The 15,394-nt window shown below is 39.0% G+C and overlaps 1 protein-coding gene across 11 annotated transcripts in view; it reads left to right on the top strand.

The window, feature by feature from the left end:
* The window catches only part of BPTF (bromodomain PHD finger transcription factor), a 92,532-nt gene that overhangs the window by 16,107 nt on the left and 61,031 nt on the right, over window positions 1–15,394 (top strand). For all 11 annotated transcript variants that reach the window (XM_073310727.2, XM_078848474.1, XM_073310729.2 and 8 more), the window contains exon 2: window positions 5,780–6,602. In XM_073310727.2, the coding sequence (XP_073166828.1) occupies window positions 5,780–6,602 (823 nt within the window). The remainder of the gene's footprint in view (window positions 1–5,779; window positions 6,603–15,394) is intronic.

The raw sequence follows: 15,394 nt of genomic DNA on the forward strand, positions 1-15,394 counted from the left end.
TGGGTCCAGATGATGAAGATGTCATCACTATAGCGCAAGTAGAGTAGGGGCTTTAGGGGACGAGAGCTGAGGAAGCGTTGTTCTAAATCAGCCATAAAAATGTTGGCATACTGTGGGGCCATGCGGGTACCCATAGCAGTGCCGCTGATCTGAAGGTATACATTGTCCCCAAATGTGAAATAGCTATGGGTAAGGACAAAGTCACAAAGTTCAGCCACCAGGTTAGCCGTGACATTATCGGGGATAGTGTTCTTGATGGCTTGTAGTCCATCTTTGTGTGGAATGTTGGTGTAGAGGGCTTCTACATCCATAGTGGCCAGGATGGGGTTATCAGGAAGATCACCGATGGATTGAAGTTTCCTCAGGAAGTCAGTGGTGTCTCGAAGGTAGCTGGGAGTGCTGGTAGCATCATCATGTGCCAGCAGTGCCCCTCTGCCATTTACATTGGTCAAACTGGACAGTCTCTACATAAAAGAATAAATGGACACAAATCAGATGTCAAGAATTATAACATTCATAAACCAGTCGGAGAACACTTCAATCTCTCTGGTCACGCAATCACAGACATGAAGGTCGCTATCTTAAAACAAAAAAACTTCAAATCCAGACTCCAGCGAGAAACTGCTGAATTGGAATTCATTTGCAAATTGGATACTATTAATTTAGGCTTAAATAGAGACTGGGAGTGGCTAAGTCATTATGCAAGGTAGCCTATTTCCCCTTGTTTTTTCCTACCCCCACCCCCCCCAGACGTTCTGGTTTAGCTTGGATTTAAACTTGGAGAGTGGTCAGTTTGGATGAGCTATTGCCAGCAGGAGAGTGAGTTTGTGTGTGTGTGTCCCTGGAAAAAAAAGGGGGTGTGTGTGAGAGAGCCTGGATTTGTGCTGGACATGGCCCACCTTGATTACCATGCACATTGTAGGGAGAGTGGTCACTTTGGATGAGCTATTACTAGCAGGAGAGTGAGTTTGTGTGTGAGTTTTTTGGAGGGGGGTGAGGGGGTGAGAGAACCTGGATTTGTGCAGGAAATGGCGCACATTGTGTAGAGAGTTGTCACTTTGGATGGGCTATTACCAGCAGGAGGGTGAATTTGTGTGTGGGGGGGTGAAGGGTGAGAAAACCTGGATTTGTGCTGGAAATGGCCCAACTTGATGATCACTTTAGATAAGCTATTAGCAGCAGGACAGTGGGGTGGGAGGAGGTATTGTTTCATATTCTCTGTGTGTATATAAAGTCTGCTGCAGTTTCCATGGTATGCATCCGATGAAGTGAGCTGTAGCTCACGAAAGCTCATGCTCAAATAAATTGGTTAGTCTCTAAGTTGCCACAAGTACTCCTTTTCTTTTTGCGAATACAGACTAACACGGCTGTTACTCTGAAACCTGTCAAAACAAAGTGTGCCTAAGCTGAGAGAGATGGCTCTGAGGTCTTAAGGAGAGGCTGTCAAATAATGTGTGTTTTACAATGGTATTAGTTGAAGTGGAATTTGAAGTAGTGTAAAGGAGAACCAGGTATGCTAGGCTGTAAACAGGCAATTTATAAAATTGTAACACAGGAAATTGATTAGGTGCATACTGCATGTGAATTTAATATTGCATAATGTGACCTATCATTGCTCATTTGCCACCCCTTAGATTTATTGCAATTTACCCCTTTCTGCTTTATACCAAGGCAAACTAGAGGCAAAGAGGTGTCAGAAGATACTTGAATGCTAATTGCAACCTATGTCCTGAAGTTAAGAGCTCAGTTTAATAATTGAAGCAGGTGTGAGAAGTAATGTAACTGGTATTTTACTTCTTCTGAGGGTCATCGGAGACCACAGTGTGTGTACCACTATATAAATAGATTTTCAGTAGAAGTTGGAGCATGATGGGAAGAATATAACTGTAACTGGTGCATTATTTCATATGCTGAACTGAAGTGCTTCATTTTGGTAAATACATTGTAAGGCTTCTCCATATTTTGACCAGTTATAAGCTTTTTTTCTTTGCATTTGAGACCAGCAGTTTCTCCTCAAAGTACTTAAAAAAAAATAATTTTTTTTCACCATGACAGGAAAGGCTAGGAATGCTCCACTTGATTGTCTTTATTTATGATATATATCAATTTTGCCTCTTAGGCTGGGAATACACAACTGAATCAGAGAAATGTAGCTCAATCTAAGTATCTGAGGGGTCAGGGTGAAGCCTTCAGTTTTCTCCAGTCTCCTAGCCAGTCATATCCTCTTCTAGTTCACTTCTGAACTCTGAGTACAGAGTTCATATTTTGAAAGCCTGATGATTTTAAGTCAACATTGAAGATGATCCAGACCTATCTTTCTCTCTCTTTGGGCTTCTTACTCTTCTTCTGTGGCCACCTTTATAGTACATAGAGGAGCTCTTTTAATTCAAAACTTGGGCAGCAAAAATTACATTTGTTAGTAGATTCCCTTGCATTTGGTTGAACGTTTCAGTGAAAAAAATTTTGAATAGGACCACAGCTACTGGGTTATTCTCCAGATTGTTCCACGGGAATCAGAAGTAAGTTTCAGGAGTCTAAGATAAATTCCAAGGAAATGCATGTTCTTTTGTCGTTGCTGAGTGTCTTCTTCAAACTGACTTTCAAGTTTGAGCCTAAAAGAATTCTGAATCCCAACAATAGAAGGAATGAATTATTCTACATATTCTTGCTGCCAACAGCATTTTGTATCTGTAGCTGTGAAATCCCGATGTTCTGCTGTGTCTGCCATGTTTAAACATTTTCCACTGACTTGTGCAGCTGTTTACTGAAAGAATGATTATATGCCCTCCTTCCATTTTCCGCAGAGTAACTGTAGCTTAACTAAACTTGGAAATTTATTTTTATACACTTCTCAATCTTGATTTATTTCTTCTATAATGGAAACATCTGGCAGTTCATCTTTTATACTGTATTATCCTTTCAGAGTGTGTAGTTCAAATGTTGCACAAGATTTTCATTCACATTATAAAGTAAATGTATTAAACTTGAAATTAGATAACTACTTTAAGGTTGGGAGCAATTTACCTAATATAGTAATTATTTTGAGTCTGTTATCCTCTTTCTGTACTGGCTCAACCCTTGATTTACTATTCCTGTAATGGAACTATCTGTCAAATCATCTTTTATGGAACATAACGCTCATTAAAAATAGATGTTTCTTTTTGTTTTGTATTTTTGTTAATTGTGAGTTTTTCTCTTTAATACCACCTTAAAGTTTGGGTGCTGCTTTAAAATGTATTCTACTCTGAAAAAACCCTGCAAAAATGGCACCCTCTAACTCAACAGTTCTGTCCTTTTATGTATTCATTCAGTCATCTCTCTGTCAAACCCTATGGCTGATGGATATCTGCTTTTGTTAGTGATTAGTTCTTTCAATTACAGGGTCGATAACTTACACCAGTGAAAACCATTTGAAGACAGTGGGGTTGAACAATGGTCGTCACTGAGGACATAATTTGGCCTGCCTGACCTCTCACTGGTGGCAATACACAAGAAGGAAAGAATCCATCTTGACTTTCAAATGTTGGGGTCAATTTGAACTTCTGTATAAACTCTGATTTTAGCCCATGAGGTTTAATATTATAAATACAAAACTTTATATAAAGTTTTATATGGCACTGTCTGTTTTAATTGGATCATTGGAAAATGCATCTAATTTATTACCTGTAATTGGAATTATCCTTGTGGATAATTTCACTTTCTCATTTATTTTTGTTTAGATTTTCCCTGTAAAGAAACTCTGGCAACAGAGTTCAGCTCAAACTGTTCCTTTTACATATTGACAGTTGCTGAGTTATTGGCTAAAATACAGCAAGATTACAAGATTGCTGTGTTGAATGAAAGAGACACATTTTTTAAAATTAGGTTTTCTTTTCAGTCTTTTTTGATTTTTAAGTTAATATTCACTTGTCTGGATGCCTAACCCTTTACTGAGTTTAAAAGCTCTAACAGCTTTGGTGAGTTCATCTGAATACTCAATCTAATATCTCCAAAACAATTACCTGTAGTTGAATCCTTTTAAATTAACCCAGTAAACATTGAACATATTTGTAGGTTTTTAAAAAAACTGCTGTAGCACCATGTAAAGAATAAACATTCCTTATCCTTCTTTATGATATTTTTTTTAAAGAAAAATCTTGTGACATTGCTCCCGTTCTAGAAAGCTGTGCTGATTATGCCTGGTTTTCCTGTGTGTGTTGAATAGCTTTTCTGATTGGTTAGGTGAGCTGGGATTTCCCCTGTCCTGCCCCTCCCTCCCCCTTTTCTAGGATGCTTCCCTGAAGAGTGACCTTCCCTCTAAATCTAAGGAAACTGAAATATTACTTTGGCGTTCTTAGGATCAGCACTGGCTTCTGATAATTAGAAAAGGCATAAGATTAATTTTTCTGAGGCTGGAAACTTTCTAAGGAGAGGTCCTTTTCTGTTTTATTGAAAGCATGGTTTTAAACATTTACCAGATACTGACAAGCCAGAAGTGAAGATCAAGTATAGATCTTTTTATTTTAGGGGTGGGTGTGTATGTGTGTGTGAGAGAGAGAGGGGCAGGGGGAAAAGAACCACCAGCAATGGCCAGAGGGAGTACTCTGGTTAGAAAGCCAATTTATCCGCAGTTCCCACCTGTTGTAAAAGGAGAGGGTGCTCTAACTCAACCCTGACTGGGACTCCATTTTCAGTAAATTTGAAAACCCCAATTGTCTCCTGATTGCAAAAAACAAAAGAAAGCTCTCCGTTCCAGAGTTTCCTGAAAGTTAGGGGTGGGTCTTTGCTAATCTGCTCCTTGCCTATTCTCTCTTTATGTCCTCCCCAGTAAGTAACCTACAGTGTTTGGCTCTGGTACTTCTGTCTTCCCCAAGCAGCTGCAGTGAAATTGACATACTGATCAGTTTCACCACTGGCATAAATTTTCATTAGCAATAGAGATGCTGATCAAACTCCTGTTAATTTTACTCTTCAGTTGATTATAGACAGGCAAAATAGCAGAGCATTGTATCTGTTTCCAAATTTAGGAAGACGGGACATCAGTACGTATTTGGAAGCTTTCCTTCACAACCATGTGGGCTGGAAACTTAATTTTTTTAAAGAAAAAACTTAGTTTCTGTAGAAACTGATAGTTGAAGACACCCACTTGCCACAAAGTGTTTGTACACCATTGCTGAGTAGGCAAATAGCAATGTGGTTTGTTGCTAGTACTCCAGTTTCATTTGAATAAAATGTCAATTTGAAGAATCGTATTAAGTATAAAAATCAATTAAGAATTAAAAGCTTTCAGAGATAGGAAATTTTACTGAAAGCTTTGGCAAAACAGCTAGCCATACTGAATTAAAATGAGAAACTATCAGTGTTTTGGGTGCTGAGGGCATTTGTCTACTTGTTTTCAATTTATTTAGGTTTCTGATTCTGCTTACTTTGCCAATATGAATACTCAGTCTGGATTTTACATTTTATTTTAAGAATTAGATGTCAGATTTAGATTAAAGTTAAAAACAATTTCATGAGTATTAAAAATTTGAAGTTTAAACATGAGTGTGAAGTGAGACTTGTGATCTAGACTTGTGAAGTAATTTTATTTAGTACTCTTAAATATAAGGGTAGGGTGAAAATACTGGGAGTAATTGGAGAAATACTACATTTAGCTGAGTGCAGCTGCTGATAAAACATGAAGATTTAATTTCCAGTAGCTCTGAAGGAAAATTTTACACGTGAAGTCTGTTCATAGGAGGCACACTCAAGTATACTGTTTTGTGATTAGCAAAACTCTTACTGTTACTTTTATTTACAGGTAGAAGAAGACAAAGAGTGCATCGTCCACGTTCTCCAATATTGGAAGAAAAAGACATACCACTCCTTGAGTTTCCTAAATCCTCTGAGGACTTAATGGTGCCTAATGAGCATATAATGAATGTTATTGCCATCTATGAGGTACTACGGAACTTTGGCACTGTTTTACGCCTGTCTCCTTTTCGTTTTGAGGACTTCTGTGCTGCTCTGGTAAGTCAAGAGCAATGCACACTTATGGCAGAGATGCATATAGTGCTTTTAAAAGCAGTTTTACGAGAAGAAGACACTTCAAATACTACCTTTGGACCTGCTGACCTCAAAGATAGCGTTAATTCCACTTTGTATTTCATAGATGGAATGACGTGGCCAGAGGTTCTGCGGGTATATTGTGAGAGTGACAAGGAATACCATCATGTTCTTCCTTATCAAGAGGCAGAGGATTATCCTTATGGACCAGTAGAGAATAAAATCAAAGTTCTACAGTTCTTAGTAGATCAGTTTCTTACAACAAACATTGCACGTGAGGAGCTAATGTCCGAAGGTGTTATCCAGTATGATGATCACTGTAGGGTTTGTCACAAACTGGGGGATTTGCTTTGCTGTGAAACTTGCTCAGCTGTGTACCATTTAGAGTGTGTGAAACCACCTCTTGAAGAGGTACCAGAGGACGAATGGCAGTGTGAGGTCTGTGTAGCACATAAGGTGCCTGGTGTAACTGACTGTGTTGCTGAAATCCAAAAAAATAAACCATATATTCGACATGAACCCATTGGATACGACAGAAACAGACGGAAATATTGGTTCCTGAACAGAAGACTTATTATGTAAGTAAATCCGGTCCTTTAGTCTATTCTGAAGAACATTAGGATGTTAAGTATTTGTTTAAAACCTTTTTCCTATAAGTACTGTTTTCATCTTAAAGGTGTGTGTGTGTGTGTATATATATATATATATATATATATATTTTTTTTTTTTGTAATATAAGACCAAAGTTCCTGTGTACTTTTCTATGTAGGTTCCAAAATCCATGTATTTCATCCATGTAGTTTTGCCAAAACGAATGTTTAAATACTCTATGTATGACAGAATTTCAATACTTTCAGCCCAATGCTCATGTGCAAAAACAAACCAGCGTGTAGTAGGCATGAATGTGGGATAAGGGAAATGGAATCTCAGTAAAGGAATATGTTTTGGTCTTGAGCATCCACAGAGTTATTGCAGACAATAAGAGACGACTTTAAAAAATAAGAAAAATAACATTACAATATCCTTTCTAAAAATATTGAACTTCTTGTTAACATCACTTAAACTGGATCTATCCAGTGCCTTCGTAGCAGCAGGCTGCATAGAAACCAGGATTTAGGAGCAACTTCAGAATACTGTTTCCCCCTGCTGATGGAGATTTGATGGTTGAATATTGGTGACTGTTGATGGTCTGCCTGTGCCTGACTAGTAGAAATCCTCTTGGATCACTCTCTATTGTTCACAGCCAGGACTGCAGTGATGGAGAGCATGTACAAATGAAATAAGTCTTCAGGCTATAAAGAGGAAGTGAATGCATAGACCTATGAGTTCAAGCTGTCTATTGTTTTGTTTCTACAGTGCCTAGCACTTTGGGGACCCATTCTTGGTTGGTCTTTAGGTACTACTGTCATAAATGTGATTAATAATCATAATCTAAGATGCTTTATGGTAGCTCAGGGTACCTGATCTTTTTTTCTCCTCCCCGAAAAGTTAAATTTGGAGTTGTAAACAGATCTTTATTTTCTAATAGAAAATAGATAGTGGAATCCTGGCTACTACTGAAAATCTTGTCTAACACAGTAGCTGTGAAAAGGGAAAAGAAGTGGAAATTTATGAAGAGAGAAATAAAATGCTTAACATAGTGAGCTTTATTATCTCTTCATACCATCTCCCATTAAGCATTCAATCCTGGAGAAAATAGTCCATAGTAAGTTACAGTTAACAAAATTTTACAAAATTAATTACATTGAAATATATCAAAATGTTAGGTTTCAGAGGAACAGCCGTGTTAGTCTGTATTCGCAAAAAGAAAAGGAGGACTTGTGGCACCTTAGAGACTAACCAATTTATTTGAGCATGAGCTTTCGTGAGCTACAGCTCACTTCATCATGAAGTGAGCTGTAGCTCACGAAAGCTCATGCTCAAATAAATTGGTTAGTCTCTAAGGTGCCACAAGTCCTCCTTTTCTTTTTATCAAAATGTTAGACTCTCTGGGAGGAGGGGCCATCAATATGATTCTGTCACTTGCAAGACATCAGGCCAAACCATGCATTTGTAGTCCTTCAGAATGTACTGTCATCTCTTCCTGCTAGCATTAGTACATAATCATTCATTGATACTTAAAGTATTGACTAGTTCTTGAGGTTAAATCCACCAAGGGTATAACTTCAACTTGTTAACAGAGAATATTAGCATGTCCTATAATTGTGAGGTGAGGGTTTTTCCTGTCATTTTAATTACTTCACCAGATCATAAAAGCCACAGTTGTAGCAGTTAATCTTCTGTAAGATTCTTGAGGCTAACTGCAGCCTATTATGTATTGCTGAAGTTGATCAGCCTGATCTTGTTGTCAACTTTATTCTGTATGTGAGACCTCAATCAGATGAGGGCTGCCCTCTGTTGGTTTCTGTTGAATTACGTAGCCTGATTTGTCAGGCTATGAGACACGCTGCTCCTCAGCTCTTTGGAAGTGGGCATTTTCCATTAGTAGCAGATTATTCATCTGAATTCCCACTCGTGCATTTAAAGATTTGGGGAGCAGCTTTCATCCTAGGAAAAATATTAAATCCATTCACTACTTACAAAAAATCCAATAGACAGTGGCTATTAAATAGCACATTTCCTTCTCCAAATCTGACACCATAATTTCTATGACAGCATGAAATCATAAATCATAGAATCTTCATTTTACTACAGACTCAGAGAAACTGGAAGAGTTTCAGCAAAATAGTGATTTTTAACTTGTCTTTCCTCTTGCACTCCTGTAGTTCTGCAAAATACATACCCCATGATCAGAGATCCTGCTTTGTTGAGATTATCAGAATACTGCATACTGGGACATGTGAGCCCCTGTGATCAACTCCAGATTAGGGACTTGGTCTATGACAAAAAGGGGAATTTTTTTCCATAATAGTGAAGTTTTGTATTTCAATTAAGCAAGGTTGACTGCTGAAAGAATGGACATGCCTTTTTGTTGTTAACTGGACTTGGGAGCTTGCCCATCTGTTTTCTCTGCACTTCCCAGACATTATCTTTCTCTTGGAGGAAGGGTTTGAGGTGGAGGAATCTGGCAAATGTTAAATTTGTGTCCAAAGTAACTTTTTTCCAGTTAAACTGAATTTAACCTTTTATTCCATGTATGCTGTATTAGCATAACTTTTTAAAATTGAGCTGATTTAAATACTTCAGTAGACTTCTATACATTCTTAAATCTGATACACCACGCTTTCTTTTTAACCCCCCTTCTTATTAGTATAATCCAGTTTTTAGGTGTACATATCCACAAGGTGGCACACATCTACATATTGTTTAAGGTTCATAGATTTGATATTCTATTGTAGAGACCATTATTGAAATAGATAAGTTTCAAACACGTATTTATGTTTAGAGATGGGGGTTCTCTACTTTAGTATGTCCCACTCTCTTGATGTACTAGATCTTCTGATTCTTAAAGTAATCTATAATATGACTTTCCAGAATGTTAAAAACTGGTTAAACTGTGCTGATTATTAAGGACAATCATGTTCAGCGCAAAGCATGAAAAAGATTGTATTACAAGAGGAAATAGTGATAGTATAGCACTCTCCTAGAGGGCAGGAAAAGGGGATGCCGCTTGGCAGTTAGAAAGCACTAGAGGAGAGCAGTAGCTCAGAACTGAAGACGACTAGGGTATGTCTTCACGGCAATCAGGAGGTGTGATTGCAGCATCTGTAGGCATACCTGATCTGGCTTTAATCTAGCTAGATCAATGCTAGCTTGAGTAACAATAACAGTGTAGCCATGGTGGCAGGGGCTATTCTCCTGAGTATAACCCTGCCCAGGCCCCTAGGTACATACTGGAGCAGCTAACCTGGTCTGCTGCAGCTACACTGCTATTGTTACTTAAACTAGCTTTGATCTAGCTGGGTAAAAGCTAGTTTGGGTATGACTACCCATTCTGCAATCATATTTCCTGTTTTTAGTGTAGCCATACTCTGTCAGAGGCTGCTGAGAGGTAAACAAGCAACTCTAAAAACTTTAAAATGGGGATCATTGGAGAACTTTAAGGAGAACTGACACTTCCTTTTCAGCTGAGAGGATTAGTTAGTCACAGTCTTTGCAGGAGAATAAAGAAGAAAATGAGGTTCGTGAAGGGTAATTGTTCCTAGGTTGTATTTACTCAGAGGAAAAAGGCTATCTAAAAATATATATTTTTCCTATTTGAATTATTTTGATTTTTTTCCGAACATCTCTTTTTGCAATAAACTTGCACTGGAGATGCATATGCCTGACTTTTCCAGCGCACTTCCTTTTTCCCTCAGCAAATGGAGGCTAGCAAATAAAGTGCTAAAGATGTTTGAACTTCCACTTCAGTCATAAGAGAATAGTCAAACATTTAAGAGTAAAATAAGTACTTGCCTCACTGCTCAAAATATAGAAGTGAACTAGTGGTGTAAACACTTTTTTCTCTTAAATGTTTTTTACAGAGCAAAGACAGAGTTCATCTCTGCATTGTTTGTGTGCTGATGTTCAAGTACTTCAGTGGTCCTGCATCATCTTGTTACCACCTTATTGTTACAAGGCTGGAGTCAGATGGGAGCTACTCAGTGTGTTTTCAGTGAGCAGCATCCTCTTGTCATTTTCCTCCTTAAACCCATTTTTGGGCCTAATCCAGAGTCCATGGAAGTCACTGATAATTCCTGTGGTTTTAGTGGGCTTTAGAGCAGACCCTATATGCCACTAGTCTTCTGGGGGAACAGTTGGTTGGAGGCTGTAGTTGAAACATATGTGGAATAAGATTTACATGTGAGAGTTTTTGGAACCACAGCTTTAAAGATTATACCTAAATGCACTGTACAGTACCCAGAAAGTAGTGATCTGATTGGTGTGCGAATAATTCTAAACTCTAAGTATTTGGAATCTTAAATAAATGTGAACACTTTAAAAGAAAATGAAATTGAGTCTCTTTATTATCTAAACTGCTTAATTGGAAATCTTTTAATTCTTTAAAGGTACATTGTCAGGTGTATTAGGCACAAAATATAAAGATTTTTTTGAAAAAGGGGGAAGACCTAAATTTCAGTTAAAGATTTTCCTTGAATTTAGACATTCCCTTGTAATATTGCCAATACTGATAATCCCAGTTGTGTGTGTGAGAACTAGAGCATGAAACTGATTAGGTTAAAGATTTTTGTAATACATGCTAACATAAATTCAGATAATGTTAATTATCTCCTCTCCCTTCCCTAAGATTCCAAAATGGTGGTGGGAGAAACTCAGTTCAGTTATGCAGGAGAAAAGGTTCTTTACAGTCTGAGAATGGTTACAGTATATCAGATTTAAATAATTTAGAAATCTTGTTATGCTAACATTACACTATTAAAACTGAAAATTAAAATTTTTATTTTTGCCATTTTTGGCACTATCTAGGCTTTCAGATACTTATCAGTGATTTACTTCAGTGTTAATATGGAGTCTCTACTCTTGCAGGTACAATTTGAAATTATAGTTTGCCATGGAATGGAATGGAAATCTTAACCCTCCCATTAAACAATCTTAATAACAAGAGAAAATATACCAGTATGATTTGTCACAAATTTTAGTTTTTACAGTACTTGTTTTTCAGATTTAATTGTTGATGGTTGTTAATTGCAGTGTCAAATTTTACAGTCACAGTTTTATTGTTTTTTAGTGCATTTTTTGGTACTGAATATGCATTATGCTGAGTAGTAACTACTAACCTGAAAACAAAAAACAACTAAGGAAGGGGAAAAATTACTCCTGGGGGCATTCTATACCCAAAATTAAAAATTTTGCATACAGTATTTTTGAATTCTACAAAATTCTGCAAATTTTATTATTATAACACTACATAATCACACCAGTTTCAATTATTTTGGTAATTTATTTCAAAATGCAGGGTTGTCTTCACTACAGGGGTAAGTTGACCTAAGTTACACCAGTCCAGCTGCATGAATAACTTACTCCTGTGTCTTCACGGCACTGAATCGATGGGAGATGCACTCCGGTCGACTTCCCTTACTCTTCTCGGAGAGCTGGGGTACCAGTGTGAACTGGAGAGCATTCTGCCGTCGGTTTAGTGGGTCTTCACTAGATTGCAGCAGTGTCAGTCTCCCCAGTAGTGGAGACCAGCTCTACCTGTCAGCAAGTATGTCTATAATAATACAGACACACACAAACATTCCCCCAGGAATAGAGCATTAAAGAAACCCCTATGACAACCCCGTTCCTGTTTCTCTGCCTCCCCTGAGCCCAGCCAGGAGGCCAGACACCCACAACCCTCCCCGCAAGAGCCCAGAGATACAGAGGGAGAAACAGCCTTATGCTTGGTACCAGGCTTGCATGGAGTTTCCTGCACACTGCTTTTTCCTTCCCTCACAGAATGCTGGGAACAGCAGCTGCCAGGAACCTTCTAGCTCCCTCCCCCTCCCCCAGCAGTGTCTTCTATGTGCGAGTTGGGTTCTGCTGGGTCCAGTGGCCCCTGGTGGCAGCTAGCAGCACTGCAGCCCATTTCTGTGGGGGAAAGAAATTCTGTGCACACGTTAATTTCTGCAAAATTCTGCATTGTGCAGTGGTGCAGAATTCCCCCAGGAGTATACACCTGTCAGGGATGGTCTAGATAATACTTAGTCCTTCCATGAGTGCAGGGGACTGGACTAGATGACCTCCCAAGGTCCCTTCCAGTTCTATGATTCTGTAATTCTGTACATTAGCGTGCCACAGGAGCGAGCGAGAGGGACCGACCAAGTTTCACTCTCTCACACGCATGACTGTCCATTTTCCCCCCCACCCCTCCAAAACCTGTGATTGCCCATCCCCCCCCCCCAGTGGTGATTGCCCATCCTACTGCCTGCTACCCCCCTGCCCCCAACCGGTGACTTACGTTTCTACCAGCTGCTCCAGGCACCCAAACTGACTTGCCTGCGCTGCTAAGGAGGATCACACGACCGCTCTTGCGGCTTCCCTTTGCTTCCCCATCAGAAGTCATTTTTCTGCAGGGAAGCAAAGAAATCTGTGGGGGACATGAATTCTGCACAGAATTCCCCAGGAGTAAAAAATGCAACTAAAACAGTTAAATCAGTACGTAAGATAAAATTTTGAAGAAAGCTTTGCCCTAAAATGAGGACTGAGAGGGCAAGAAGGGGATGATGGTAGTTTAATTATCTAACATCTGTTAGTAATGTCAAATTTAGATCCTTTTTCTGTAGTAATTTGATTCTTACAAAACAGGTCTCAGATTCTCAATTTTGCGTTGATGTAACATATTTCAAAGTTTACCTTGACAAACTTCCATCTCCACTCAATACATTTTCTTAAAACTTAAAGCCAAAGGTGGTAGGTCGTGGCTCCACCAGTTTTATCAGGCATAGTGGCCCCAACTCAAACTTGTACCTCCCCTTATTAAGTCATTCTGGTTACACTGAAGGTCTTAACATTTTCCATTGGAGATATTGCTTAACCAGAATCTCTGGAAATGAGGAGGAAGTGGGAGAAACATCAACTGTAATAGTTCGGATTAACAGAGAGCCATAAATCAAGCTCCCAGGCTGTTTAGCAGCCTCTGATCCCTCTGTCAAAACTCAACATACTTACTAATATTAAATATTGAATTCCACGCTTTAAAGATAAGATAGGGAATGTCTACACAGTGATTAAACACCCATAGCTGGCCCATGTCAACTGACTTGTGCTGTGGGACTGTAAAATTGCGGCGTAGATGTTCAGGCTCAAGCCGGAGCTCAAGCTCTGGTACCCCACAAGGCAGAAGGGCCCCAGAGCCTTGGTTGCAATCTGACCCAAACAGCTACACCACATTTTTACAGCCCTGCAGCTTGAGCTCTGCAAGCCCAAGTCAGCTGACTCAGGCCAGCTGCAGGTGTGTTGTTACTGTGTAGACATACTAAAATGTAAAATTTGTCTTGAGATTTCCCCCTCTTAAACCTGATATTGGCTAGTCTGGTAGCATGCTTGTGGTACTGCAGCCATATTTAAACCCAGACTCCATTTCAAGGCAGACAAAAGTTCCTCTGGGATGTTTGTGTCCTCTTTTTAGGCAGAAGTTTGGCCTTCTTTTTTTTCCCCTCCAATCCGCCAACGAATCAGGTGTGTGTGTGTGAGGGGAGGGGGGGCACTTTAGGGCAGTATATCAAGGACACCAGGGGGATTCCTTTTACTCAGTACTTCCTGTTTCGGTTGTCAGTAGTGCTGAGGTTTCCATAGGTTGGAGTCCTCTGCTCCTGTTCAGCTTTGTGTATGTGTGGTCTCCCGCACTCCATAGCAGCATCAGGAAGGGCTGGAAGCCTGTTTACTGAAGCAGGACCAGGCTTTACAGATATTCACAGTTTTTTCCTGTGATTTCATTATGTCAAGCTGAACATGTCCTCAAAACGAAAAGGCCAGGTTGGACAGAGGGGAAGAAAGTGCCCAAGGTATGGGAGTTTCCACTGACCCGTGCTCTAGCAGACTCCTTTTGTCCCAAATGCACCAGAAGCAGCAAGAGTCCTGGGCCCCATTCTGTCTCTCTGGTTCTATCCTCCGCTGTCTCTCCTGATTCATTCTCTAGGAGCAGTGCTGACTAACCCAGCCCAGAAATATCAGGTGTTTCTGTTGAAACAGCTTCTTTGAGTGGCAATGATCTACCTCCCACACTGTCAACACAAACTCCAGATCTCATCTCTCTCATTCTGTAAGGCTCCCAGCAGGCCCAGATCATGGGCATCAGTAGACCTGAGTCCTTGTTTTCTTTGGATCTCTTCATGTCTCATGCCCTTTCCAATCTTTATTTGACATCATCCCAAGAAGGGAAAATCCTCTGGCAGGGTGGATTTGATTTAAACCTCTAGTCAGGAAGACTCAATTTAATCATGGATTTCTACGTAAAAGTGCATTCTTGTTGGTTGTTATAACCTTTAATACATATTCTTCACAACTCAGAGATAGAGATGTAGGTTTCATTTTTAAAAGGTACACACTATACGTTTTTAAAGTGATTTATTTTGAAAACTTTTCAGATTAGTTTTATAGTTACATTGGAAAATGAATTATTGTTTGGTTATTTCATTTACCAAAGGTAATTGAAGCAGATATTTATGAAGTCATTGGGAGGTGAACTATCTCCAATTCAACAGGTTAATCATTAATATTTGGAGGATTTTCTTGCCATGCTGTATTAGGAGGAGAATATCACCAGACATTTAAACTGTTTTATTTGACTAAATCAATGTTGTGTATTCTGGATTTTTTTCCTTCAACAGCAAGCATATAATATTTTAACAAAACAAGCATATGAATTTTTGAATTTAAACATTCAAGTTTTTTAAAATCAGGTTTGTTTTTGTTAAAATTGTTTTTAACTAAAATAGTTAAATGACAT

This window comes from Lepidochelys kempii, chromosome 14 (genome assembly GCF_965140285.1).
Source record: "Lepidochelys kempii isolate rLepKem1 chromosome 14, rLepKem1.hap1, whole genome shotgun sequence".
Taxonomy (NCBI): Eukaryota; Metazoa; Chordata; order Testudines; family Cheloniidae; genus Lepidochelys; species Lepidochelys kempii.